At 51.6% G+C, this 27,330-nt stretch overlaps 8 protein-coding genes across 8 annotated transcripts; 3 read left to right on the top strand and 5 right to left on the bottom strand.

Moving 5' to 3' along the window:
• Positions 1-1,435: 1,435 nt before the first annotated feature.
• On the bottom strand, positions 1,436-2,292 carry COCMIDRAFT_9780 (uncharacterized protein; the record flags this gene model as incomplete). Its single annotated transcript, XM_007694970.1, has 2 exons — positions 1,436-1,897; positions 1,960-2,292. 2 exons carry the CDS (start codon positions 2,290-2,292, stop codon positions 1,436-1,438), a joined length of 795 nt encoding a protein of 264 aa, XP_007693160.1.
• Positions 2,293-5,410: 3,118 nt separating this feature from the next.
• COCMIDRAFT_109110 (uncharacterized protein) lies at positions 5,411-5,674 on the bottom strand (the record flags this gene model as incomplete). The annotated part of the gene is made up of 1 exon (XM_007694969.1): positions 5,411-5,674. A coding segment is annotated over one exon (264 nt), but the record flags the coding sequence as incomplete, so codon positions are not given.
• A 4,209-nt stretch (positions 5,675-9,883) lies between these two features.
• Positions 9,884-11,874, bottom strand: COCMIDRAFT_9778 (uncharacterized protein; the record flags this gene model as incomplete). The annotated part of the gene is made up of 2 exons (XM_007694968.1): positions 9,884-11,198; positions 11,252-11,874. 2 exons carry the CDS (start codon positions 11,872-11,874, stop codon positions 9,884-9,886), a joined length of 1,938 nt encoding a protein of 645 aa, XP_007693158.1.
• A 4,606-nt stretch (positions 11,875-16,480) lies between these two features.
• On the bottom strand, positions 16,481-17,932 carry COCMIDRAFT_109108 (uncharacterized protein; the record flags this gene model as incomplete). Its single annotated transcript, XM_007694967.1, has 1 exon — positions 16,481-17,932. One exon carries the CDS (start codon positions 17,930-17,932, stop codon positions 16,481-16,483), a length of 1,452 nt encoding a protein of 483 aa, XP_007693157.1.
• Positions 17,933-18,582: 650 nt separating this feature from the next.
• On the bottom strand, positions 18,583-20,334 carry COCMIDRAFT_9776 (uncharacterized protein; the record flags this gene model as incomplete). Its single annotated transcript, XM_007694966.1, has 2 exons — positions 18,583-19,933; positions 19,988-20,334. The coding sequence occupies 2 exons, from the start codon at positions 20,332-20,334 to the stop codon at positions 18,583-18,585; spliced, it is 1,698 nt and encodes a 565-aa protein (XP_007693156.1).
• Positions 20,335-21,155: 821 nt separating this feature from the next.
• Positions 21,156-21,653, top strand: COCMIDRAFT_30716 (uncharacterized protein; the record flags this gene model as incomplete). The annotated part of the gene is made up of 1 exon (XM_007694965.1): positions 21,156-21,653. One exon carries the CDS (start codon positions 21,156-21,158, stop codon positions 21,651-21,653), a length of 498 nt encoding a protein of 165 aa, XP_007693155.1.
• A 1,252-nt stretch (positions 21,654-22,905) lies between these two features.
• On the top strand, positions 22,906-24,378 carry COCMIDRAFT_9775 (uncharacterized protein; the record flags this gene model as incomplete). Its single annotated transcript, XM_007694964.1, has 5 exons — positions 22,906-23,083; positions 23,205-23,276; positions 23,389-23,505; positions 23,561-23,907; positions 23,974-24,378. The coding sequence occupies 5 exons, from the start codon at positions 22,906-22,908 to the stop codon at positions 24,376-24,378; spliced, it is 1,119 nt and encodes a 372-aa protein (XP_007693154.1).
• A 985-nt stretch (positions 24,379-25,363) lies between these two features.
• On the top strand, positions 25,364-26,574 carry COCMIDRAFT_109104 (uncharacterized protein; the record flags this gene model as incomplete). Its single annotated transcript, XM_007694963.1, has 2 exons — positions 25,364-25,537; positions 25,600-26,574. 2 exons carry the CDS (start codon positions 25,364-25,366, stop codon positions 26,572-26,574), a joined length of 1,149 nt encoding a protein of 382 aa, XP_007693153.1.
• Between the last annotated feature and the right edge of the window lie 756 nt (positions 26,575-27,330).

Here is a 27,330-nt window from a genome sequence, read left to right as displayed (position 1 = left end):
TGTAAGAAAGATACTAATAGTACTGCTTAATTCACTCTGTTACTCTATATTTGTTATACTATTGTGTTGTTGAGATATATGCCCGCAGAGGTGCGCAAAGTTGGTAGGGTGACCGACTCGCTTGCCTGACCGACTCGCTTATCCGTCACGTTATGACACGTAAAAACAATATATTTTAGACCTTACAACTTAGCCCTTTAATGAATTCTGTTTCAAGTTGGCCTACGGAAGTTTAGCTGACGAAGTTTTTTCTCACTAGAAAACTGACGTCATTGTAGAGGTTCCACGGACGAATTCAAGTTAAACAGGTGGAAGAAAGTGTAGGCTGGCTGTGTGGGTACTGTAAATATTCCAAGTGTGTTGCGATCCAATCAGTACTCAAACAGCCACTTTCCATCCCAACACCACTTATTTTTTTCCACCATCTCCGATTCCAAGCGATGACGTGGGACCGGTCTAGGCCATGTGGGAGAGTGAATTGGTTGGCTAAGCCACCATGCTCCACCGAAGCTCCATAGAAGGAAGTGGAATCAGAAGCGCGATTGGCTGATTTAGCTACCTACTACACGCTAACTGCATATGTAGCGAAGGGAGTGTATGGTCGGGCATCTTACTTAGCGTACTGCGAGGCAAATAGGGATAAAAAGGGCTATGAGCAGTGCTTCTCTTGATGAGATCTTCTTTCAATAACCAACGGCGGAATCTAGGGATTCGAGCAGATATAATGGCTGTCATGAGCACAATGAGTTGCCGTAACTGTGATGTATGGTTGCAGTCTGTCAAGGAATGGAAGGTCTGGAAAGTAATGATTGAGGCTACTCGTGATGAGTGGATTGTACAGAACTTTGTCATTGTCAGAACTGTCTTCGCCATTGGTACTGGCCTGGCAACTTGGTATGCTTACGGCTGGGTGTGGGGATGTCTATCGTTCTTAGTAGTAATTGTGTTGTCTACTATAGGCTTAATCGCCACGAGGAGGTACCTCAAGACGATCAAAGCCAAAAATAATCAAGGTATTTCACGTTTTACGCAATTTATGGGCGGTACTGATAGGCACGTCAAATAGATGATATAGAACGCGCAATGCTAGCTGTGCAGCGTGTGCTAGCTGAAATAGAATTGGAACATGTGGTGTAGCATGTGGTGTAGACGCAACTGCCTATAGACCTAGGCATGAGCTCTTGGGGAACCCTTGGGTAAACGGGATTGGAAAGTAGGCCTCGTTCAAGTAATCATATCTGTAGTTTCGATAGCCTCGTTGTTTTGAATGAAACACCAGTGTCTTACGTTTGGTCTATGATACGCTTACCTAGTGAACCCCACCATGTGTGTAATGTACAAGTTTAGTAAACATCAGATCAAGCTTCATTAGAGGCCGTTGTGTATTATCAGGTAAAGCAGAAACCAAACGCCGCGCTATGCAAAATCAAACAGTCTACTTTCTCATGCCAGAGAAATCCTTCAGAATACCAATCATGTGCGTGTTCGTCTGCTTGCCACCACGGCGAGGACCCTTCTTCTTTTTTGTCGTGGGGGCAGCGACAATGACCTTTGCTTGGGTAGCGGCTGTCATCTTGTTGGCCAAAAGCACCTTGCGCAACTCCTCTGGATTGTCGGGAACCTGGACCGAATGCCACGTCTTTGCAAATACTGGGTCCATGGGCAGCATGAGAGAAGGGTCATTGGCCCAGACCGTCTTTGGAACGCCGTCCTTGGCTCGTCGCACCAACACCTCGTTCTTCTCCTCCATCTTGGTAATGTCTTCGGCCACATTGGACCAGCCATCCTTCAAGTCCTTGATCTGCAAGCCCAGGGCCGACTTCTGCGTTTGGAAATGGCCTTTGAGCTGGGCGCGATTGTGAATGTCCAGTTTGCTCTTGTACTTGTACCTCTCGTTCTACATGCAAGGATACAAGGTCAGTATCAATAGAAGACACTACGTCCGCATGCACTACGAACCTGCGAGTCCCATGAAATTCGGTTGCCTTGGTTGTCGGCACGCATTAGCTGGCGCAGCTGCTGGCGCTGGATATGGCCAGGCGGGATGTTGAGGTACTCCATAATGTCTTCGAAACTGTGCCATTTGTCCTTGCGCTCGCGCAGGAAATCGTTGACGTAGGTGAGGCGGGTGAAGACGTGCTCGCCGGTGCCTGTATCTTGCGGCTGCGAGTAGACGACTGGAGGCGCGCCATCAGCAGGACGCTTGCGCTTGGAGCCACTTGCAGAGGAGGTTGATGGCGTCGGCGAGGGTGCATTGGCTGCAGATGACGAGTTCGCTTTAAGGAAAGACATGGCTGTGGAAGGGCGACACGGGTAGATGAAGGCTGATGGATGGAAAAGGCGTAGTGATGGTTGACAAGTCAGCGGCGTGAATGGGGGCCAAGTGTGCAGCGTCTAGCTAAAGAGTCGCACAGCGATTAGGGCAGAGTCGGGGGTGTATTGAAGTGAGCGTGGGCGTGTATGTGGGTGTGAGTGGGTGCAAGGTGAAGGTGAAGGTCAAGGTCAAGGCAGCGGAGACAAAGAAGACAAGGGCATGAGCACATGCAGGACTAGCCCCTGGCCCATGCGCCGCCTTGTCGTCAAAGCACTGCTGGCTCGCGACTTTAGAGAACAAGGCGCCATTTCTTGTTCGCGTCGAACATCCCCATCGCCGTCTTTCGTTTGTCTGCAGTCCTTGTCCACCACCTTAGGACTGCTGTCGATAATGCGCCGGGACGTGCGATAAACCATAACACACACCATGGCGGCCGCAACATTCGACGTTGGCTACCTGGCCGCGTCGTATTCCGTCCCCGAGACGACGCTGCAGTCGCTCCTATCCGAACCCACCGTAGAGCTTGTCCAGACACTGCTCACTCAGATCGAAGCCAAAGCGCGCGCCTATGATGATCTCCAGTCAGAGAAGATCCGCATTGATGTCGAACTCGAGGCCGCTGTACAGGCCGGCGAGCAACGCGCGCGAAGCTTGAAGGCCACAGCCGAGAAGGCACAGAAAAAAGCTGACGAGCTCAAGGAGAAGCTCTCCCACGAAGGTATGATGTTTTACAGCTAGTTCGGCGCCACCTCTACTGACATTGCGTGTGCAGAACATGCCAGACAAGAGGCAGAGACTGCGCTGCACAACCTGCAGGCCGCAAACATCAGCTCCTCGTCCGAGACACAGGCGCTGGAATCGCGCATCAAGACACTCGAGGCCCACAACCGCGATGCAATGGCCATGCACGAGGCCAAGACGGCTGCACACGACCGCCTGGCCAAGGAGCTGTCTGAGCTACACGAGAAGTGGTTAGAGCTGCGCAAGCAAGCGTCCGCACTGGAGCAGAAGAACCAGTCGCTCGAGAGCGATGCCACCAATGTCAAGTTCCGCGAGGCCAACCTGCAGCAGGAGATTGAGCAGCTGCGGAGCAACAACGACTGGTACACCACCGAACTCAAGACCCGCTCCGATGACCACAGCAAGTACCGAAAGGAGAAGAACGCTCAAATTGCCCAGCTTCAGCGCGACATTGCCGATGCCTCCGAGACGATCGATACCCTACGCCGCGCCGAAACCCTGCTCCGACAGCACATTGACGAACTGAAAAACAAGGCCGAGGAGGACCGCCTGCGCATCGAAGAACTCGAGAATGCCGCGTCGACAGCCGAGGCCAACTTCCGCATCGAACTTGACGGCGCCCGACGACTGGCGGCTTTGCACCAGCAGAACAATGAGATGACCAAGAAGCGCCTGGAGCAGCTACAGGCTGACAGTGAACGCATCCAGGAAGATGCTGCTAACGAGATTGGCCAGCTACAGGCCGATGTTGAGCTAGAACGCAACAGGGCTGCTGAAGCCGAAGCACGCACAGCCGAGCTGGAGACGCTCGTCGAGACTCTCAAGAGCGATAACTCTGACCTTCGAAGCTCGGTTCGCGTCCCTGCAACGCCTCGCCATGGCATGAGCGTGAACGGAGGCTTCAGCACGCCGGGCAGGGCTGCATCACCCGCCGTTTTCTCTCCTGGCGGCTCCCAGCTCAGAGCTGACGCATCCAAGACCCAGTTGCTGATTGAAAACAACGATCTCAAGAAGGAGCTCCGTAAAGTCCGGGAAAAGCACGAGGAGCAGAGCAGCATTCTCAACGAGATGCTTCAAGAACTCGAACGCCGACAGCCTGAATTCGACGAGCTTCGTCGTCAAAACGACGCACTGATCGAGCAGAACAACGACATTTCGACTCTTCTCGAAGAAGCCATTGCCGAGCGTGAGGCAGCTCAACGGGACTCTCGCAAGGCACTGGGTGACCTCGAGGGCGTCCAAAACGAGTGTGCGCTGCTTCAGCGTCAGGTTCAAGACACGACGATCCAGTTGCGCTCGCTTCTATGGCGACGTGAAGCCGAAGAGAACGGCATCACCAGCCTCCCTGAGGACCAGCAAAAGTTTATCCTCGAAACCGTCAACAAGAACGAATTACCCGACGACCTACTGCCCGACGATTCGCCAACACATAACATGATCACCAAGCATCTTGTGCTCTACAAGAATGTAGTCGAGATTCAACATCAGAACGCAGAACTTTTACGCACCATTCGACAAGTCGGCGACGAACAGGAGAAGCAAGAGGCTCGCATGGCTTCCGAACAGTACCAGAGGGATATTGAGGAACTTGGTCGTCTACGCTCCATGGTCGCCGAGAAGGACGAAGAGATCAAATCCCTCCATGTACGCTCACAGACTCTGAAGACAGAGCGCGACATGTACAGTCGCATCGTGAGTGGCCGTGGCCAGTTGCCTTCTCACTCGCAGTCAACGTCCATCTTCGCACAGTCGGTGCCAGCGACAGGGGGCTTTTTGCAACTCGAGAACGGCTCTCAGTCTCGTGAGATTCCGGAGTACAGCAAGCTTATTAAGGATCTTCAATCTCATATTGACTTGCTGAAAGAAGAGAGCGCTACCGACCGTGCCACGCTCAAGTCACAAGTCGATACTTTGACCAAGGATAACTCCCAGCTTCAGAGCGAGAAGCTCCGATTCGAGTCACAGGTACGACGTGAGCAGGACAGGTATGCTCGTCTTGAGGGTAGCATCAAGTTGCTTCAATCAGAGAAGGACTCCCTTCAGGAGCGCTACAACAAGGTCCAGGCGACCATGGCCCAGCAGGATGATAGGCTTGTCAAGGCTACTCAGAATGCGGCTGAGGCTGAAGCCCGTCTCCAGAGCCTACAGGGTGAGATGGTTCAGCTCAAGGCATCCCAGCAAATGTCTGCAACAATCGAAGCGCGCCTCAAGGAGAGGAACCAAGAATTGGTCACTGAACGTGACCGCCTGAGCAACATGGTTTCCTCGATTCAGAGTCTGCGTAATGAAGCTGAGCTGGCCACTGCCGAAAGCCGACGCGAACTTCAAAACACAGTCGACAAGCTCCGAGCTGACCTACAGACTGCCGAACGAAAATTGGAGGATGAGATTGCAGAACATAAAAAGGTTATCCAAATGCGGGATTACGAGCGCACCGAAGCGCAGCGAAGGATCGACGATCTTATCGCCGCTCGCAACAGTGCTGAACTCAAGTCTGCGACCGCCGACTCGACTCGTCAACAGCTCGAGCAGCGCGTCAAGGATCTCCAAAGCCAACTCGAACAGACTGAAGAGCGCGTACAGGCCCTTCAACCACGCTCTGCCTCGCAGGCCAATGGCTCAAACGAAGAGGAATCAGTTGGTCGTGAAGAAGAGCTTACTGCAGAAGTTGCAGAGCTCAAGCGCAAGATTGAGCGCAAGGAGGAAGAATTGGAAGCTGTCACTGCTCAGATTGCTGGGTTCCAGGAAATCGCACAGGACGCAGAGAACCGGCTGCAGAACTTTGTGGATGCCCATGAGAAACTCCAAGAACAGATCAACCTAGCCCAGCAGGAGAAGGATGCTATCATTAGCGATTTGCAGCAGCGTGTTGAAGACATCTCTTCTGAGCTTGCCACCAGCAGCACCGAGCTTACCCAACTCCGAGGACAGCATGAGCAGGACACTTTGGTTCTCCGACAAGAGAAGGAAGCTCTCGAGTCAGAAATTACCCGACTTAAGAACGATGTGGCCGATTACAAGGCTGAGGCCGAGAACCAGATGCAGTACGTCAAGACACAGGCTGATATCGCCGAGCGCGCCCAAAAGGACTATGAGCACGAATTCCAGAAGCATGCCGAGAGCATGGAGAGACTTCGTGAACTACGAGAGCAGCACAACCAACTGCAGACCGAGATTACCGAGTTCAAGACGCAAGCTGAGGCAGCACGTACAACACTTGAGCAGAGCCAAGAACACTGGAAGTCAACAGAAACCCGCTATGAAGAGCAGATTGCAGAAGCCAAACGTCGTCACGACGATTTGAAGCAATACAACCAAACATTGCTCAAGCAATTCGACGAGTACAAGGAACAGATCAACAGCTTGAAGAACGAACGTGGGGCAGTGGCAGTGGCTGGCGATGCGGGCACCACCGAATCGGGCTCAAGCAATCTTCAGGATATCGAAACTTATCTTCGCCGCGAGAAGGAGATTCTAGAAGTCCAATTGAACCTCAAGGTCCAGGAATCGAAGCGACTGGAGCAACAACTGACCCACGCCCAAACTCAACTCGACCAGACTCGGGAAAAGCTATTGGAAGAACAAGCCAAGGCATCTGGGTCACAGAGCAACTCTAGTCTCGCCCATCTCAACAAAAACCTCGAAGAGCTCAATGTCTACCGCGAAAGCAACGCGACGCTGCGAAGCGAGAACACTCGTTTGCAGAATTCATTTGCAGAAAAGGCCAAGGCACTGGAGGCCCTTCAAAGTGAGCTTGAACCACTGCAGATTCGTGTTTCCGAACTCGAAGGAGAGCTCGAGCTCAAGGCCGGCCACCTCAAGGCTGTTGAAGAAGACCGTGACCGTTGGCAGAAGCGCCACCAGGATGTACTCCAACGATATGACCGTATTGACCCCAAGGAACTTGAGGATCTAAAGAAACAGATCGAGGACCACAAAGCTGAGCGTGATCAAGCATTGCAGCAAGCCTCTGGACTTAACGAGCAGATTACCGATCTCACTGCTAAACTAGAGAAGGCAGTGAGTGAAAAGGACGCTGAAGTCAAGTTCGCAAGGGATAGGTTCCAGAAGATCCACAACGAACGTATGGGCAAGAAGAACGAGGAGATGAAAGCCATTGCTGCCGAACGAGACGAAGCTCAGAAGTCAGTTGAGAACTTAAAGCAAGAACTTGAAGCACTCAAGCAACAGCTTGCCAATGCACAGACAGCAGGTACTGATGCTGGTCAAGCACAAGAGCGGATCGCAGCACTGGAGAAAGAACTTGAGCAAGCACGCGCGCAACTCGGAGCCGTCCAGCAAGAGCTCGAGGCAGTCAAGGCTGCTCGCGACGAAGCCATCGCTCAAGCAAACGCATCCTCACAGCAAACTGGAAACGCAGATGTTGGCGAAGAAGGCCAGGTCAGTGAAGGAGATTCTACCGCTCTGGCACAACAAATCTCGACATTGCAAAACCAGCTCGAGGAAGCTCAGCGAAAGGCTGCCGACGCCGAGAGTAACCGATCTGCCGCCACTGACCAGTTGTCTCACCTGCAAGCCCAATTGTCAGCCCAGATTGACAGCCTTGAGAGGCTTCAGAAGGAAACCGTGAGTTGCTCTGATTTAAATACCAAGGATCCAATACTGACGTTTCTACAGGCTGAGAAGAGCACAACCATCGATGAGCTTCGTCAGCAATTCTCACAAGCACAAGCTCAAGTTCAAGACCCACAAACTGCACCAACTGCAGTGCCAGCTGAGCCTAGTGATGATTCCGCTTCGCGTGCGGAGATTGAAAAACTCAAGGAAGAGCTTGCTGCAAAGGTGCAAGAGATTGATGATCTTAAGGCCCAGCTCGCCACCGCACAATCCAACGAGCGTCCTTCAGGGGCTGATGCCAATGTGGACACTTCTCAGGATAGCAACGAAATTGCTGCAATCAAGGCCTCGCTTGACCAGCGTGAAGCCCAACTTAAGGAACTTGAGGCATCACTCAATGGCCGTGAAGGCGTCATTGCAAAGAAGGAGGGTAACCTGGAGAATCTGAGGAAGAAGGCCAACGAGCGCGTCTCAGCAATCAGAGCAGAGACTGATGCAGAGCTCGCTAGATTGAAGGGTGCTCATGAGGCCGAACTCGAACGACTACAGCAAGAGAAGCAGATGGCCACTCCCAAGGATACTTCCGACATGTCGACAGAGCCTTTGCCTGAAGGTATGATCCATACAGAGGATCTTCCAAGGCCTAGAGTGACGGACAGTCAACTTGCTCAATGGTTCAGAACTAACACTGGGGCACTTAGAGTTGTCAAGGCTCAAATTCAAAACAACCTCAAGAAGGCAACGACTTCTAGGGACGAGACGATTGCTAAGCTACGTCAAGAGATTGAACAAATCAACACGCAAAGGGCCATCGACGGCATCACAGGTGTGAAGCAGGAGCCAGAGCAGGCGAAGCAAGCTGCCTCGAGCGAAGATGTGAACGCAATCAATGCTGCCTGGGAAGAGAAGCTCAAGGTGAAGCTGCAGGAGAAGGAGACAAGCATGAACAAGACGTACGAGATGAAGTCGAGAGTCAAGGACTCGCAACTCATGCTCGTACGAGCCAGGTTCAGCTACGTCGAGACGGCTGCAAAGGAAACACCGACCGAGGAGGTTGCAAAGGTTTATGCGATTGCAATGACTCAAAAGCCCAAGCCCGACAACAAGGCTGGCGCACAGCCAGCTACTCCAGCAAAGCCAAACCTCGCACAAGCTCAGCTTCCAAACCAGGCACCAAATGCGTCGACACCATCACAGGCTGGTGCGACGCCGGTGCAGCAACAGCAGGTAGCACCTTCAGTGAACAACACTCCTCAAGCCAATGGGGCTGACAACAACTCTGGATTCCAAGTACCTCAACAATCGAACCCATTCCTTCAATCTGTCGGCCAGGGCAACACCATCAACCCGTTCATGCAAGGCGCAAACCAAATGGGTCGGGGCCTGCCTCAACCAGGCTTTGTAGCACAAAATCAAGGTCAACAGCAACAGGGTCGCGGTCGTGGTGATGGCGTAGGAACCGGACCGCAAGCCATCCGCGGTGCCCTTCAATCTAACATTCCTCGCGGTGGCGGCACAGGCATCCCGCTACCTGGCGGTCGGGGCCGAGGCCAGCAGATGAATCAACAGCAGCCGCAAACCCAACTCCCGACCCAAGCTGCAGGTGCTTCCCAGATTGGTCGTGGCGGCGGTCGAGGCGGTGGTCGCGGCCGCGGCAATGCCGGGCAACAGAATCAGAATCAAGCCTCGCCAGGTCAGGGACTCAATCCCGGAGCTGCTGGCTTCCAACCTGCTGGTCAGGCTGCCCAGGCCGGCCGTGGCCAGAAGCGTAATGCAGAAGATGATAGCGAGGGCGCTACACGTGGTGGAAAGAGAGCGCGAGGTGGACGTGGTGGGGCTGGCGGTGGAGCACCAGCTGCTGCCGAGTAGAGCAGCATCATTTGCTACCTTATCAAATGTACGTACATGAAGATTTAATGGGGGAGCGTAGGACGTACGACGCACCAACTGTCGTTTCTCTTTTCCTTTTGTTTTTCTGATGGTTTATCTTTTGTCCTTGCGTCTTCAGGACAGTTGATGCGTTTGTCCATTTGCTGAGTAGCAAGGGGGAAAATGTGTATGTATATGGGGTATTTTCCCGCATGAGAACGAAGATGGGGGGGTTCTAAAATGAAAGCATAGCATAGTTGCAATGTGGTATGTGTATTACTATATGGTTAGCATATTTAACGGGCGTATACAAAGGACACGTTTGATTCATATAATCATATCTCTGCCTATATATCCAAGCGGTGAACACAACGCCAAAACTCAATAAACAGTTTGCCCCTTCTTCAACGTCATAACGCTATCCTCCGTACCAAACCCAGCCCTACACATGCCCTTTGCCGCAACCTCATCCTCTGGCTCTAAAACCCCAAACCGCAGTTTTGCCCTGAGAATCTTCTCGCCCATAGGCGTAGCCCCTAGCGAATGGCCCCGTGTAAGGCGATCGAGATACCTACTCCGCGTGGCCGCCACAACCGCCGAGAAAGAATTATCATGACACACGCCATTCACCCATAGAGCCCTAAGCCCCAGTAGCACCGCGGCAAACGAACACACAATTGCCGCTCCATACGCGACCCAGAGATTCCGTGGCGAATACTCGTACATGTTGTAATAACTAAAATAACGAACGGCCACCTCTGCCTTCTTCGCCTCGTCCGTTTCCCAAAGCCGCTCGTTGCCGAAGAGACTAAGCGTCTGGTTCCGCGAGAGCTCCTCGATCATGGCCGCGAGCGTTGTATTCGACCGCTGCGACATCCAAGCTTCCTGGGGCACGACATCGCGTAGCTCGGGGAAGTTTTGCTGGAGGAGCTCGAGAAGCGCGGTGTCGGGTATCATTGCTTTGCCAGAAAAGTAACCGCCGCCTGCGCCGCCTCCGACGAAGGTGCCGAAGAAGCCGTTGAGGATGGTGGAGAGGGCTCGGAACATTTTGCGCGTTACGTCCGTGTTCAGGGGTTCTTTGAATTCGTGCGAGAGGTAGGTGACGGGTTGAGTGTCTTGGCCCCCGAAATCGCCAAATAGCGCCGTGAAGTTTGTATTGTGTGTGGTGCAGGTTATGGTTTCGTTGCCCATTTGCATGAAGAAGGTAGGAATGGGGGAGTTGGCACCGCAGTCGCCGAAGCTCTCACCTGCGACGCATTTGGATACATAGGTAGTTGCGTTGCCGGGACCTGAGGCGTTGGCGGCGAAGGAGAGGTAGCGCATGTCGGCATCGATGGAGCTGCGTTGGTCGGCTACGATGAGGACTTGGCGGATGGATTCTTTGCGCATGGCGGTGAAGTTCTGTAGCTGATCACCGGCTGCGGGGGTGCATTTTAGGGAGGGTGCATCGAAGGAGTACGTGTAGGTTGCGTTGACGGGGAGGGTGCGGCGCATGGGAAGGATTTGCATGCTTGTGGCCGTGGCGATGGTCAAGCGGTGGAGTAGGGGTGAAGTACCTTCACCAATACCGTCACTTTGGTACAGTGTGGTGTCGTTGAGGTTGAGGGTTGGAACTTTTGTGGATCGCTCGCTGTAAAGCTGAGCGCCGGTTACAGTGAGAGTGGAAGGAGGAATGAGAGCAGCGAGGGGTAGACACCTATTCGATATGTTGATATTATGCCTCTGAGTATACGTTTTTGTAGTGCTTACCATGCGATCAATGCCATCAGCGCCGGAATCTTTGCTCTAGCCCAGAACGAAGGATGAAGAAACGATAACAGATCGTGGGTAGCTGCAAAAACCGCATCAATCGTAGACACTGAATTGGCCTCATGCCGGAGGTTGATCCACATGTGCTGCTTGTACGCTACAATAATCGCACCCGCTAGTAGTGTCTTTGTGACAAAGGCAAATGCCGTTCCATATCGGATGATCCAGACCTGAGAGGTGTAGTCTTCATCTGCTCCTCGCACAGGACTATTGTCGAAGCGCAAGTAGAAGAGGTGGTGGCCAACTGCGACTGCTACTCCGGAAATAAAGAGGGCAACCATCGATATCGGCGTGTAGAGAGATATCTTCCATTCTACAGGCTGCACTGTATCTTCATTGCTCTGGTGGTCGGTGGTTAAGGGTACAGCTTGTGCCGTGGAAGTTGGTTTATTTGCGTGAGGATGCGAGTCATCCTCGTCGCTGATGCTTCCCCGTGCATGTGGATGTCCATAGCCTTGATGGCCTCCAGATTGTGTTTCGGATGGGATGTCTTCGAAAGAGAAACGGCTATCGGAATTCCTTCTGGGAACTGCAGTGTATGAGGTAACGTTCTGTGAGGCCATTGTCAGCTTTCACACGAAATCGGACAACGGAAGGTGCGAGGGGCAGGTGTGAAGTGAGATCCAGGGGACCCTGTCGTTATGTACTGTTGGATGTTATTTTAAATAGATGATGGGACAAGCCACCCAACTGGCTCTTCTTGAGCGCCTACGCTACATGTTTGAGATCAGTGAGTAGCCAATTAGACATCGTGGGGCGAAAACAAGGCGCCAGCACACGGGAACGGAGGCCTAACGATTGTTGGGGGCCAAAATATGACGCGACACAATGCTGTCTTTTGAGTGACAGCGGTGGGTTGGGAGAGATGGAATACATGTTTTTCTTCTTCTTCTTTATCGCTAGTGCCAGCTAAAGAGAGACTGCGTAGATTTTATGAAAGAGAGTAAGTTCAAGTGGGGCGATCTTTCGTGAGATCTTATCGTGAGCTTAGTTCCTATCCGCGGACCCTAGTGACACAAAGAGCACAACCTTAGTACCCTCCCGTAACTCTTTTCTACATCATCGCTAGAAAATATTGCAGTTCCCTAGTATAAGATTCACCTATCTCAGTGCGCAACAGGATAGAGCTGTAAGTGCTAGCCCTGCGTGACAAATTTTAGCATTCAAGAGCTTGTGATAGAGGCGGATCTAAAGAATGTACAAACATCTACTCAAATCTTAACATGTCGACAATTTAAATTGTAGCAGTTTGAAACATTTTTAGTTCTACGCACAGAGAATATCCAACCTATAGAGATGGTCACCAATATGTGAAATAATCCAGAGCAGTCATCCTCATAAATATGGTCGTGTTTTACCACATAAATGGGAGAAGAGCTTCGTGGAACCATCGTGAGGATGGGACGTACGGGTCAAAACAACGTTTTGGATTGACCACAATATACCAAGCGACATAAACCAGTTCTATATGAAGACCGAGAATATGCAACAATTAACAACGCCCTGATCAATTATACCTGAATACATTTTTAATACGCACATGCATCGCTAAAAGATGGCCCTGGGTATCACACGCTGCATCTCGTTCAGCCATATTAGATACGGATTCCTTTGTTCTTGTCAGAGCAATTATCAAAACCCATCATTATTATCGAGGCAGGCAGCCGACAAGTTCGGATGAGCAAACCTATTTACAACATGTCTTATACTGATCGCAGCTTCAACTGCATATTACAAGTGGTTCCTAGAGAGATTTTCGTGCACGAGGAAATGCAATCTAATCAGCTTCTAGAATCCCTACGCTTATTAGGACCTATTCACCTCTTCACTTTCTGTCTCCTCTTTGTGTCCGTTTTGGGCTCAGAGCTTCGATAGAGAAGGGCTAGCTATTTCTGGCTCCGTTTTCCATACACAACACCCATATTTAGGTTTATTGGATGCAAGACGGAGACGCACCGGCCCTTAGCCGCATACCCCTGCTTATATATTACGATTCTCCGAAACTTGATTCTCGAGACTTAACCTGGAGATGGAAAGTTGGTTCTAGTGAGATGTAAAATGGTAGAAAAACCGATCTTGTAGTTTCTGTCTGTCGAGTATTTCAAGCATTATCTAGCAAAGGCAAAGAGGGGTTGTAGAGAGTCTTGCGCGACTGATATCTGGGTATGTTCTTGAAAATGTCCATATACTCGTTGCCTGTAGTACTACTCTGTGCATGCTTCCCCTCACCACCGCTTTACGGCAGCCTGGTTACACAGTTAGTAATGGCTCAACCACAAGGATTCTGAGTTTTCCTCCTGGTTTTACTAGAAGTAACGGTATGAGTAAGAATGAAAGCGTCTACGTAATGAAGAGTAAGAGCGGCATTATATCACTTGCAATAAAAATTTCTCCAGGTAAAGCCGTTTGTGTGAGCAGTAGCGGAGTGCCGGCGTCTGTTCCCGTGGGTACTGCCCCCATTACTTGATACAATAAGCTCGATGCAGAGAAGAAGAGGTAAGCCGGAGACTTTTTTGTGTCGTACATGATGACGTGTCTCGGTTGGAAGAAGTAAGCAGAGTAAGCATGGGGGTGAGCGGGCCTTGCTGACGGCTCTATGGACGCTGCCGCGCTGTCAATTCGGGTAGCAGATCGGACTGATAGACTGTAGGTAAATCGCTTACTGAAATTTACATTTACCACTGTGGTCACGTTGGGATGATATATGATAATCATGTTTTTCGGTCGATTGTGGCACCGTGGCAATATGCACTTCCTCGACGTCATCTAAGTGCCTTATTTACAAAGTTTATAGTGTTGACACTTCTTTCTATGAATTAGAATATGATATGCTTGCTATACCCTTAGAAGGCTTATGTAGAAGTATGATTACGTGTGGTGCACTTGTTTGGTCCAAACTATCGTCTTCAAAGCCATGGAATTCTCCGAAGAGTGACGTAGACAACATAACTGCCGTTGGCGGAGGCCATCGCATTCATTGTCGTATGCAATGTTGCATCTTCCGTCTGTTACATTTCGCACGGTTCTCCGGTTCCCCGGTTCCCCGGCTCCCCGGATTTTCTCGCATTCGATCATTCGAGATTTGATGCACAAACAGAACATCCATGATAGCCGTGCTTTGTCTGACCGCAATCATTGTGGTTATGTCGTTATTAAGTCCTCAATCTAATCTCTATCGTTCGTAGTAGTGGGGTTATTTGGAAAACGAGCTCTCAGACTGTACAGTGCTATCTTCTTTCCAAGTCTACCATGTATACTTGATCTTCCAAACCACATACCATACGAATACACGGCATGTTGCCGTTTCGCATAAGCTTCGGTGCGCGAGCTGTCCACCAATGAGAGTTGGATTGCTTGTAACATGAGGGCTCAAAATCTAATTGAGTTTGTTACTCTCATGACCTGGCATGAGTGAGAGGATTGAGCCTATGGTAGTCTTGTTAAGACCCACTTATCCAATATCGAACGCGTTTTTATCCCAGTACCTCGATGATCCTACTGGGCATACACCAGGGTAACAAAGCATAATCATCATGTCACTTTTCTCATCGTCGAATGACCTCTATCGGACACAGATCCTTAGTTTGCCAATTACTAATGTACAACCAAAGCTCTACCCTATATAAACTGGTCCGTTGCTTGCCTTCAAGTTCATTCCACATTATCTAACTCTGACATCCATTCTATCACGATCATACCTAATCAACAACACACGAATTTTGCAATGAAGTACTTCACCATTCTTCTTGCTGCTATCGCTACAACATCTGTTATCGCAATTCCTCAAGCTCCTGCTGACCTATCTGAAGTTCAGCTTGAGAGTCTCGGTAAGAGGATTGAACTATCTTCTGAAAGTCTTGCCGACCTATCTTCTGAAGCTTAGCCTGAGAATTTCGAGAATCTCGAGGGTTTCCAGTAGCGGGTGAAGTGCTATAGTGCGGTAAGCAAATTCAACAGTGTTGCTGTTTTACAAAAATCGGACTGACCCTTCCTCTTCAATAGTATGGACCTTGCAAGGCTGCTTGCCCAAACGCTACTTGTCCCATAAATGGCCCTCCCACCGGGGAGCCATCGCTCTGCTGTTAGATATGGGGCTGAGCTCCTAGTTTTGTGGCTAGCAAAAGAATTCTGGATAAATGTCGATAGCGCTTTTTAATCATTCTAGTCCAGGAAACAATCTCTGGAAGATGAACACGGCACGTGCTCAGCTTCCAAATACTACTAGAAAAAATCGACTTTATTACTAGCCCTATTCAACAGCTCAACGTGAACTTTCATCTTACAGTGACTTGTGCCGATTAAAAGAGTAATGCGTATGGCAAGCTAAAGCGGTTTACCTCTTCAACTAAATATCTAATTACTTAAAGCTATCATGCCCAAGTAACTCCAAAACAGAGCAGGTATTCAGCTTACTACCCAAAAGTCACACTCTACATAACAAGAACCTCTATACGTCGAGAACAACCAATCATAGCACGAAGAAAACAGAGTACCCAACATATCACTACTTCCCCCTTTACTGATTCTTAGCTCACATATTTCCCCATCACGCAGTACATAATGCGATGTCTTCAAGTAGCCAAAAAAACTCAAAAAAAATCACTCGTCAAACTGTTACAATATCCCAACCTAGTACCTAACAAACCTAACAGTTAGTGAATCCCTCAGAATGCCCCTTAGGCTAGACAAGGTCACCAATCACGTTGCATAAAACATACATACATATATATATATATATATATATATATATCCCCACATCGAAACCAAAGTTTAACTGCTCAAGGATGCATCTCCAGTCAATCTAACAAAACAGATCTTTATGGATATTTTCAAAACAAAAACCCCCTTCCTTTGTATGCATGACTGCCGTTCATATCCAACCAGAATTTTTTTTTTTAAAAAAAAAACGCACTTGCCGCTGACGCGGTTTCGAATCTAACTTGGAGAAAGCGAGTTAAGCTAGAGAAGTAGGTAGTGACCCAAACATATTCAATCTCAATCTCAATTCTTATCCTTTCTAGGTTTATATGTAGATACGGCTATCACACGCTCCGTAACCCTAATAAACACCCTCCCCCCCACCCTACTTTAAAAAAAAACACCTACACAGCGACAGCGCTAAGAGAAAAAAAAAGTGAATTATCCTCCCAACCCAACCCAACCCTCCCATTAATTAAACCAAAAACTCACACTAAAACTCGGCGTAAGACTGCGTACATAATGCCACCAACCCACTGGAAGATACAAGCACTCTCCAGGCCCCAGAATCCCCTCTACATACTCTGCATCTTGAAACCCGTGGAATCGTTCCAAAAAATCACGCTTCCTCTCTTCTTCATTATCATCTGCGGCGAGACCCCCAGTCACAGGGCTCTCAGGACAAGCTAATCTCGGAACCACCGACAACTGCATCGCCTCGTCTAGATCGATTTGGCTCGTATTGCTCATATCGACCCCAACTTCATCCACGCTCCTCGGGTATAGACGATGCGTTTCGCTCGGTGCGTAGAGGCAGATGTATTTGTAGCCTACCACTTGCGCGAGGATGTTATGGTAGGGGTCTGTGTGTAAAGGGGAGACGGTACCAGCAGGGCCGAACCAAGCGTTTAATAGCGGTTCGTCTAGTTTGGCGACGGGCTTGATGTGTGGGAGGTGAGGTGAAGGGGCGGGGTCGGTGTAGCAGTAGTCTGGGATGGTGATGTCGAGGCGTAGGGAGGGGATTTGAGCGAAGAGGTCGTGTTGGGCGAGGTAGCCTACTACTGGCTCGTCTTGTGTCGATTGGAGAGGGTTGGGAGGGTGGGCTGAGCGAGTGGTAGGGAGCATGTAGGTTTCCATGAATGAGCGGAATGTGATGATGCGTTGGCCCCAGCCTTCGGAAGTGTAGCTTTTGCCTACCTCGACGGGGATTAATCTTCTTCCACCGAGGGTTTGGCTGAGTAGATAGTCTGGATTTGCCCATGGTCGCTCGTTGAGTGCAGGCCAGTGTTGGATTGCATCCTCGATTATACACGGTGTATGGGTTTCTGTTGAGCCAACTTTTCTTTGAAAAGCTTCCAGACTGAGTCCTTTCGTTCGTTGCAAAGGATGTGACAGGACTGGTTTTGGATTGGAAAGCTCTGTGGGAAACCTTTCAGCGATTGGCGAGAATTGACAGGGCAAGGATAACTTTTGTCGCTTCGAGGGGCGTTCTGAGCTTGCACCGTCTGCTTGTCGCTCTAGGTCCAAAACAGTTTTCAATGCTGCAAACCATAGTTCTACCAGCTCTTCTCTTGCAGGTGCACCAGCAAGTATGAGGGCCATATCTAGCGATTTCACAACCTCATCGATCCAGTCACTCTCTATCGTGCCTTGTTGCTGTTCCTCTGTTCCACCATCTGCCTGCTTTAGCACCTTCCATAGAGTCGCATCTGTGTATAGTCTCCGCCAACAAGTCTTCACTTCTTTGTAAGGAACATCGTGCAGTTTCTGATACGCAAGCTTCAAGCCGAGCTCAGGATTCTCCGGAAGGAGCGCGAGTGCAGCACGTCCACATTCGCGGATGGGATCAGTCTTTTGCGGGGTAACAAGTTCTTGACGGGTTAGTTGAATTATCTCTTGGAGCGTAGGCGCATCATTGTTCATCTCTGATGGAGCACAGCGCAGTTGCTGACGACAATGGTACAGTAAGTGGTTGTGCAAAGCTAGTATTGCTAGTGGCACGAGCTTAGGCCATTTACTACTTTTTCCGTGCCGTTGACGAGCCAAGACATGGTCAAAGTACCCGAACGCTACCCGGGCGTTAAAGTTTATTAGGCGGCGTTTAGGGTTGAACCCTGGCTTCGGTAATCGTCGTAGATTTTGCGCCTTAGCGCAGACCCATGTCGTGTCACGTTAAGTATAGCATGCTGCAGGTATGGAGACCAAAGTGCCGAATATGCATATTAAATCCATTTATAGGTCAGTAGACTGCCAGCTCGATGCAACTCGCAGCGGTGACTATGTAATACGATTATTATACACGAGCCTTGTGACTCCCCTTCCAAACCGAGACCTCACTCGTAGTCCATTCCTGACACACGAGGTAGCGCCTGTGAAGCCGTCATAACCCATTAATCGTAGACCCATAAACACCAGTTCGAGTGAGGGGGATATCGAACATGTGAAAAAAAAACAGAAACCTTCAAGCAGTCATGGAAACGCAAAAAGCAATGTGCAGGCTATGCAAATGAAAAGGCCGCTGAGGCCGGGGTATCAAACAAGAGGAACATTAGGGATAAGAGAAATGGAGGTAATCATCCAAGCAGCCCACCGGCGTCCTGCAACGCAGGCACGTCACGGCTCTGGTTTGTAGTAGTACGCTGAAGGGACGTGGCAGAGAGTGCGGATGAGAGTAAGCCCCCAGGGTCTTGTAGAGAAGGCACATCATAGCTTGTTCGTGTTGAGCGAGTCGATGTGCGGTGTATAGGCGCGTACCGAGGAGCGACCGAAGGGCTGGGGGTTGAAATTGGAGTGGATGGTGATCCTTCCTGCTCACGGTGCCCAGGCAACAGACCACCCAGGTCCTGCAGCTGTTGGTTCGGCCGGCATGACATTTCGAAGTCCTCGGAATGCTGAGAGAGCCGGGAGTTTCGTCGACCTTGTGGAAGAAACGCGCGCCCGGCCGCCATGATTGAGTTTGAAGCTCGGGAGCCTCTTCTGGGTTGCGTCGCGAAATCGTGAGCAACCACAGAGTCTGTGGGTGAAGGGGTTACTCCTGGTTGTTCCAGTAGCCCGCCCACATCAAACCATGATACCCGTCTGCCGCCGCGGGGACTGGGCATTGGGTCTCGGATGTCGTCAGCCCCTGAGTGCGAGCGATCTTCACCATGCGATACACTTCCCTCTTCGTCTGGAAATTTCCAGTTGTTGTTTGCAAAAGGGCCAGACTGCCTCGAAGACTGCAAGAGGTCAAGGTTCGCCACTGGAGCTGGTCTGGGTACGCTTGGCGTTTTTTCCAAGAGCTCGGGCTTGGTCCTATAACCCAATGATCGTGCAAGGTCTTCATCGCTGCTGCGGGGCTGGTCTGTGAAGCGGCGCGATGACCCTCTACGCTCAGCGCTGTCAGTAGTCGAGGGCGCCTTGAATTTTGGTTTCTTGACACCTCGATCGCGAAGGAATGACCCTAGGATGATTGCGTTGGACACGATGGCGGCAGCCAGGATTTCGGAAGAGGCAAACACGGTACGGAATTGCTGGAGGCCCTTCTTTTCAATGACTAGAGGCATGCGAGCTCCGGTAACGATGATGAGACCAAGCGATAAAGAGAACAGTGCCACTAGTGAGATCTTGCGCTTCAAGGGCATGCCTGAGCGAACAATAATTGGAATCGGAAAGGCAATCAGGAGAACATCCGTGACGATATCAGCAATGCCCATGGTGAGGAGTTGAGCATAGCCCTGGCGACACTGTGGACCCGGATCGGGAATGACTTGCCAGTAGTGAGTGATTGGACGACACTCAGTAAAGGTAGCAACTAGAACCATGAAAAAGGTAACCACGAGGAATATGCGAATACCGCGCAGTCCCCATTCGTATCCCTTTTTCCAGAAGCGCTCTGTCAAGCGCTTGAGAAACTCGGAAACGGTGAACTTTGCCAACCAGATGCTAAATAGGCATTAATTAGTTATGCTACGAATGGAAAAAGGTGGCTACACGTACAAGAGCGCGTAGAAAATCCTGGCTGCAAGGACCATGCGCGAACCGATTTCTCGATGGCGAATTCTAACGGGGTCTGTCAAGCCGGTAACATCGACGTTGTTTGTGCCGTAGATCAAGACGACGTGCACAAAGCCCATGCGCGCAAAGAGGGGAAAGATGCTGAGCGCCATGACCTTGTCTTCGCGGAACAGGCGTTCATTGCGAATGTAGCGGCCGGACAGGCGAACGCCTATGATGACAGCGGAGAAAATGGTGCACCACCAGCTGTACAAGAGCGTGGGATTGTTGGTCAGGCGAGTCCGGGGCTCTGGGGCAGAAGGGCTGTACAAGCTGCGCGGTATTATCATGATGCTGTGGAGCAGTCCTCACAGACTCTCGCCTCCGCAGAGGGGGGAGCTGTTTGGAGGTCGCGTGCTCAGTATCGATTGTGGGCGAGAGCGATGGCGGTGACGGATGCGGGAGTGTGGGCTGAAGGCGCATTGACCATTTCGGTATTGGGGTGACGTTGGTGGAGTACCGAGGTCCCGGGAGCGCGGAGTGGCTATCTTGCGAGTGAGTGAGTGAGTGAGTGCCAGGCCAAAGGCGGCGGTTGGGCAATGTTGAGGACGTCGGCCACGGGCAGCAGAATGGAAGACGAGGATGAAGAGGAAGGAGAGGCAGCAAGCAGCAGAAGAGCGGCAGGTGACGGGGCTGAGGGTCGGAGGTGTGCGTGATAACCCAAGCAGGCGCAGTGCGAGTGAGTGGGTCGTTATCGCAACGGCAGAACTTGGCCAGGATTCGGAGGCACGCCACAAAATCACTACAGCCCGCGTCTGTGGTTTGAAAGCGCGCACGCTGCCTGATGCCGTGCGGTGCCAATGTCCCCCCACCGAGTTTGGATCCAGATCCCGGTGGGTGCTGATAGGCATGGGTTTGGCGTGTCGGGGATCAGTGGGATGGCATGGGACGAGAGAGGCTGGGAGCGGCTTGGGCATGTGTTGGTGCAGTCAGCGGCCGTCTTGTCTCGTGTCGTGTCCGGGTTTTGTCGTGTAGTCGAGTCGCCCCGAAGTCAAGGGCAATGGTGTCGGTCGTTTATATCACATCACCCCGGAGGCCACCTGCATGGTGCTACTACTGCTACTGGGTATGAGGAGCGCGCCATGGCGCTTGTAGGCTCCTTGTGCAGACAATGCAGACGGACGACTGGGGCAGGTTGACGTGGAGGCGGGGGGTCAAACACGCCTCCGACCTGGAGACAGCGGTGACGGGTTGGGGCCTCGCTGGAGTATTGGCCCTCGCCAATTGGGGTACTCGCAGCTCCCTAGACATTGGCGGCACGAGGGCTTGGGAGAAAGCTGGACCCAGACACGATCCGAGGGCCGGGATCGGGGTGTGCCGGGCGGTTGGATGGCTGAGGGTGAATGTGAATGTGCGCATTATCGCATCAGCAAGTCTTGTTGTCATTGCGGGCTGGGGCTATCGTACGCGTGGCGCATTTGCGCAGAGAGCCGGGACGGCGAGGGGGACGGCGACGGCGGTGGCTGCGGCGAAGGCGCTTGTGCTTGTGCGTGAGGTCCCCCCCCCTTCCTGGCCTGGCTCGTTACCCCCACCTGCCACCTCCATCGCCGGGCAGTCGCGTGGGAAGGGCTGCCCTGTGCGCCTGCCTGATGCGACAACGAGACCCTGACTGCCCAAGTGAACTCCTCCTGCCCCGGCGCGGGCCTTCTCACTCTGTCGGTTGCAGCAATCGCCCGAACCGGGCAAGAGCAGTGCCACCGGCCATGGAATAAGTACATACTTAAACTCGATGAACCGCCATCGGAGCGACGGGAAGCGAATCTCGCTGTCTGGCCTTCACGAGCTCTTGGACTGCCTAGAGAACCCCGCGCGGGTTGGCAGTGCTGACTGTTCAGGCTGACTTCCCCCTGAGGGTGAGGGTGAGGGTGAGGGTGAGTGCGAGTGCGAGTGCTGTTGTGCCTCCATCCGCACCTTCCTCTCACAGACGATTGCGATTGCTGTGATTGCTGTCGACGTATCAGCGACCACACCGGCAGCTGTGGCTAGGCGGGGGTTTGCTGTCGGATGAGGAATAACTTGCCCAAAATCCCTCAGCCCGTCTGGTGTCAGCACCATAGCAAGCATGGCCGTGTACTAAGTATGCATGTATACATACATACATACATACCCACAGTACATACATGTGTACATGTACCATCTACTGTGTATACATAAGCACCGGACATGCAAAGCAGGTGACAGGCGAGATGGTGATCTACGCAGGGGGGGACGTGCACCTCGTACCTGGTGGACGAAACCACGAGCCGACACATTTCACACCTACCTACTTACTACTTGCCAAATCACGCACAAACACCAAAATCAACCCAAACACAACCCGTACACATGCAAACACCTCAGCTACCTAGACCAAGATCAGGCGTGCAGCAAAATCTACTTGAACAGCGTCATGCGTGCAAAATATGCTATGGCGTCATGTGAGCAACATAGCCGTACTGCTAGAGCGTTGGGCTCGTCTTTCACATGTGAAACCGCCCATGCCCGGGACTGGCACGTGAGCACCTTCCGTCACTCGCCCACAAGCAAACTGCAGCAAGCACTGCAAATGCGACTGCAGACTGCGCGTGCGGCTGGCACTTTGCAATGGCAATGACGAATGGCCTGCAGAATGAAACCTGTAGCTGCTTGAGGTACGTCGTCCAGGCCCGCGGAAACAAATCACAGCAAGCCCACCAAGTTCCGTGTGGAGCCATATGACGTTGGAGTGAACGCCCACCAAACTGTGCACACGACAGCCTCAGAACAAAACCAACCCAGCTCCTCCGCCATCTCTCCTTTTCTCCTCAGACCCCCTTTTGACCCTTTCCCTCCCCTTTGCAATTGATACCTGCCTGAAACTGCAAATATCCACCCCCAAAGCAATGTCCGGAGAAGCCCCACGTGTGGAACTCAACAGTACAGATCTCGATTTCGACCTTACCGCGCCCGTCAACCAGAAGCTGTCCCAGATGAACTCTGACGCTGCCCCGCTGCCCAACGGCAACGCAGACCACAGCCTGCCCAACGGCGCGGTCCAGACAAACGGCTCTCTCCTAGATTGTAGGGTAAGTGGCACAGAATGACCTCGACCATTTGCCGAGACGCAAGCTAACGCCATACATCACAGTCTTATCTGCGGCCCGCACCACATCCGAATTCCTAACCTGACACACACACACAGCTGCCTCAAACGCCATCAACGCCGCAAACAACCATCCCAGCGTGCAGAATATCAAAAACACCGTCATGAACGGTAAGGTACGTATACTTGGCCCGCACTTTTGCTTTGCACAACCAGCTCACACTCCATGCAGTTTCCGAAAGTGCCCGCATGCACGCACACGACCAGTAGCTAAATTCCGCAGGACCCGTTGCACAGAACGTCAAGGCAGAGGGCGCAAAGACCCGCGATGAGTTCGCTGATCTTGCAAACTCAAAGACCATTCCCGACCAGAAGGCGGCGACTGGTCAGAACCTCACTCGTAGGTCCAAGAGGAGCTCTAGGAGCAACCGCACAGCTAACCACGCCACGACCAGACTACCACAGCATGTTTTACCGCCTCCTGAGCTGGAAGAACCCCCGCGCTACCGCCATCGCTTTTGCTAGCACCGTTGTCTTCATCTTCGCCGCACGCTACCTGAACCTGATCCGCTACATCTTCAAGTCTTCATACTTGGTTCTTGGTGCTACTGCTACTGCCGAGATCGCGGGGCAGCTGACTATTGGGCGTGGCATCACCTCCCAGTTCAGGCCACGACAGTACTTCACGATTCCAAAGGCCTCGCTCGAGCGCCTGACGGATGATTTCGAGCAGCTCATCAACTTCTTCGTCATCGAATCCCAGCGTATCGTTTTCGCCGAGAACGTCTACGTCACCGTTGCTGTGAGTAGAGCTCTTGAGCTGCCGTCTGCACATGCAAGATATTGTGACTGACTTGTCCCTTACTAGGCCTTCTTCGCATCCCTCATCTCGTACTTCCTGATCAAGTGGGTTCCTCTCTGGGGCTTGGGTTTGATCGCGACGCACATTGCCTTCCTCGGTCCCCTCATCTACATCAAGAACAAGGACGTCATCGACGCTCAGTTGGAGAAGGGCTACACCATTGCCAACCAGCAGGCTCAGCAAGTCAAGGGCCTCGCCAACCAGCATGCTGAAAACGCTATGAAGACTGTCCAGGGCTACACCCAACAGGCTACCGCAAAGGCTCAAGAGACTGTCAACCAGTACCGTGGACGTTCCGCTTCGCCAGAGGTCAAGAAGCAGACTCTGCCCAACGCCCCCAAGCACGAGCCCATTGCCGAGTCATCTTCTGAAGAGGAGGATGACGTGCCAGTCGCACAGGCTGCCAAGTAAGCTGTTCCAGTGCGACCATCTTACACTGAGTGTCTTGCGCGCTGCGTGCATACCTCGAAACCGTTTGCGCGTCCAACCTGTGAACATGCTACGACTACCCTCGCACGCACTCACCATTTGGATGACTGCGGACGAAATACGGACGGTGCCAGTTTCGACATTTCGGAAGCCCGGAAATTGGAAACAACGCTGGCCGCTGTGCATGCCCTTTCTCAAGAACCTTTGTTTTTCGTGTTTCTAGTCTAGCGTGTCAAGTATTCCCTCTGCATTCACCAGCTTTTGTTTTCACGGCCTTGTTTCTTGTGGGTGGGGTTTGGGCATGATAATCATGGCAACATGGGAGTTTTAATCAAAATTGTCTTTTAGTGATTGCCGCGTGACCAAAAGTGGTGTGAACTATGCGTGACGGTACTCCAACTTTTGATGGTGAAGATGTGTCTGATGCTCCGCTTAATAGACATAATGCCTGAATGTAAGTATCGGAACGCATGTACTGCTGACGTTTTCTCAAACGTGGCCTTGATGCAGACGCGCAATGTATACCTGAGCAGAGGTTGTACCTGTCCTTTTGAATACTTTCCTCAAAGAACAACAATGCAGCGTAGATCCGGGGAGTGCATGCAGGCTTATCTTGCACCATCCATAGTCTGTGCCAAGTAGTAGAGATACCTGGGTATCATGTATGTATTTAGGTGGAGAGAGGCAGATCGGCGGCTAAGTGGAACATGGCCAGTGCACAAGGCCACCGATTTGTTGCGTCAGTTTCAGCACAGCCACTTGGCTCGGGGCCGCTTCGCCTCCTCCTTGTTACGCTGCCGCCTATTCCAGTGCTGACCTTGAAGACCAACAACATCCCCCGCCCGTCAGCCGGTCGACCCATTTCTCTCCTTTGTACCTTGTTTTCCCTTTACCTACTCTGACTGTTTACTCCTTGACCAACAAGTTTTTTGTTGTTACTGGCATCTCGGCATAGTGAGCAGCCACCATGACTATGCTCATTGAGCTCACTCGTCGCGCCGTCTCGCACCCGCAGACGGCGACGTTTGTCAAGCGCGCTGTGGCTATCAAGCATGGCGACGGAGAGGAAGTCGAGCTCCCTACCTGGGGCATCGTGGTCGTCTACCTGACCGTCTTGGTTGGTAGCATTGCCTTCAGCCTCGTGAGTATTCCCCTGTTCAGCCTTGTACTGTTGAGGCCATGAATTAACCACGTAACTCCTAGGTATCTTACATGCTGAACCATGTCATCACGTCCCTCAGCATGGTCGAGTCCCCCATGGCCGCCATCACCGTGACGCCCTCGGCCCAAGAGCCCTCCGCCAAAGAAGGCGAGAAAGAGACACTCCTTGAAACCGGTCCCACGATCGCCCTCGTCAACCAGAAGCCCATCACCTCGTCCATCCGCGCCACGATCCGCCACCTGGTTGCCAACGCCGGCCGCTTCGCCCGCTTCAGGGGATACAGAATCCACATTGTGTACTCGCTCCTCAACAGCCTCGTCTTCACCTTCTTCAACGGCGCCCTCGGTTTCCTTCCCGGCCAAGCCATCCTCAGCGCTGCCATCTCCGGCGCCCTCCTCGCTCGCATCCACGCCGTATGGACGCACAAGGTCGTCGGCATGCCCACCGAGCGGTCGTTCTGCCAGCGCATCCCCGCCAAGAGCCACTGGAAGACACTCGCCCTCCCTGCCGCTATCGCCTCTGCCATGCCGTACATCAGCATGTACCTGACCGTCGGCCTCGTCATGCTGCTCGGCTTTGACGACATGGAACCCGTAACTACCTGCGCCCAGAAAATGGGCTTCATCGCACGTATCCTTGGCGTCGCCATCTTCGCAATCACCTGCAGCCTTTTCCTCTGCCTCCCCGCTCTCGTCACCCGCGTCCGCATCGAAGCTTCCATTCTCCCCGACGACCAGGATACCATTGTCCCCTTTGACCGCTCTTTTGGCGGAAAGGTTGTCAGCAAGATGATGGGTGGAACTGGTGTTGTCGGTTTCCTGGATGCCTGGAGGTCCTTTAACTGGGAAGCTCGTCGCCGCCTCATCAAGCTTTACGCTAAGAACTTTTTCATCCTTGCCGGAATGATGGTTGTGTTCTTCCACGTTGTGGCGTTTGAGACTTTTGCTATCATGGGACCTGCTGTTGGGAAGCTTATGGCCCAGATGAAGCATGATGGTATGAATGGTGGTGCGTAAAGGACATGGAAGTGAATGAAGAAGATCATTTTTTGGTATCAGAATGCAATATGTTTGGGATGGTGGTGTTAGGTTGTAGAGATTTGTAGGATTACAGAGCACTTCATTTTCGCACACCCTTCCCCCCCTTTTTTTTCTTCTCTTGGTTTACGCACACGAATCTTTACAGGAAACATAGATATCGAAAATAGCAATATACAGATGAATGAGATGTTAGTCACATTCACAAAATCTTGCTTCACTGTTTCCAACTCTCTCTCTTTTTTTTGTCTTAATACTCTTTTATTGTGATATTTTTTTTGGTATATTTTTTGAATTGGTAAAGATGTCGGTTTCATCACCTAGTCCATCCCATCCCATCCCATTCATTCATTCATTCATCTCTACATCCCCATATCCTCCTCCCTCTCCCTAAACCCCGAGAGTCCAAAGCCCCGAAAGAAAATAGGAAAAAAGGCGACAACGCTTGCAGTAAGGGGGAAACTCGTAGTAAAAAAAAACGCCCCCCTTCCCCGCCAGCATGATGGAAGAGTTCCAAAAAAAATAAAAATAAAAAGAAGTTTCTAATGCAAAAAAAAACGCCATACGCTATGCCTTAGCTCCTTAGCTCCTCTTTCTGGTTCACCAAAAAAACTCCCCCTATGGGGGGGAAAAAACCAGGATAAGATGAATAGGTGAGGTGGGAAAAACTTATATGATGAAAGCGTAAACACGGATTGAATATCCTTCGTTTCGTTTCGTTTCGTTCCCCCCCCC

Source organism: Bipolaris oryzae (genome assembly GCF_000523455.1).
Source record: "Bipolaris oryzae ATCC 44560 unplaced genomic scaffold scaffold_257, whole genome shotgun sequence".
Classification (NCBI taxonomy): domain Eukaryota; kingdom Fungi; phylum Ascomycota; class Dothideomycetes; order Pleosporales; family Pleosporaceae; genus Bipolaris; species Bipolaris oryzae.
This window is presented reverse-complemented; position numbering and strand designations above follow the sequence as displayed.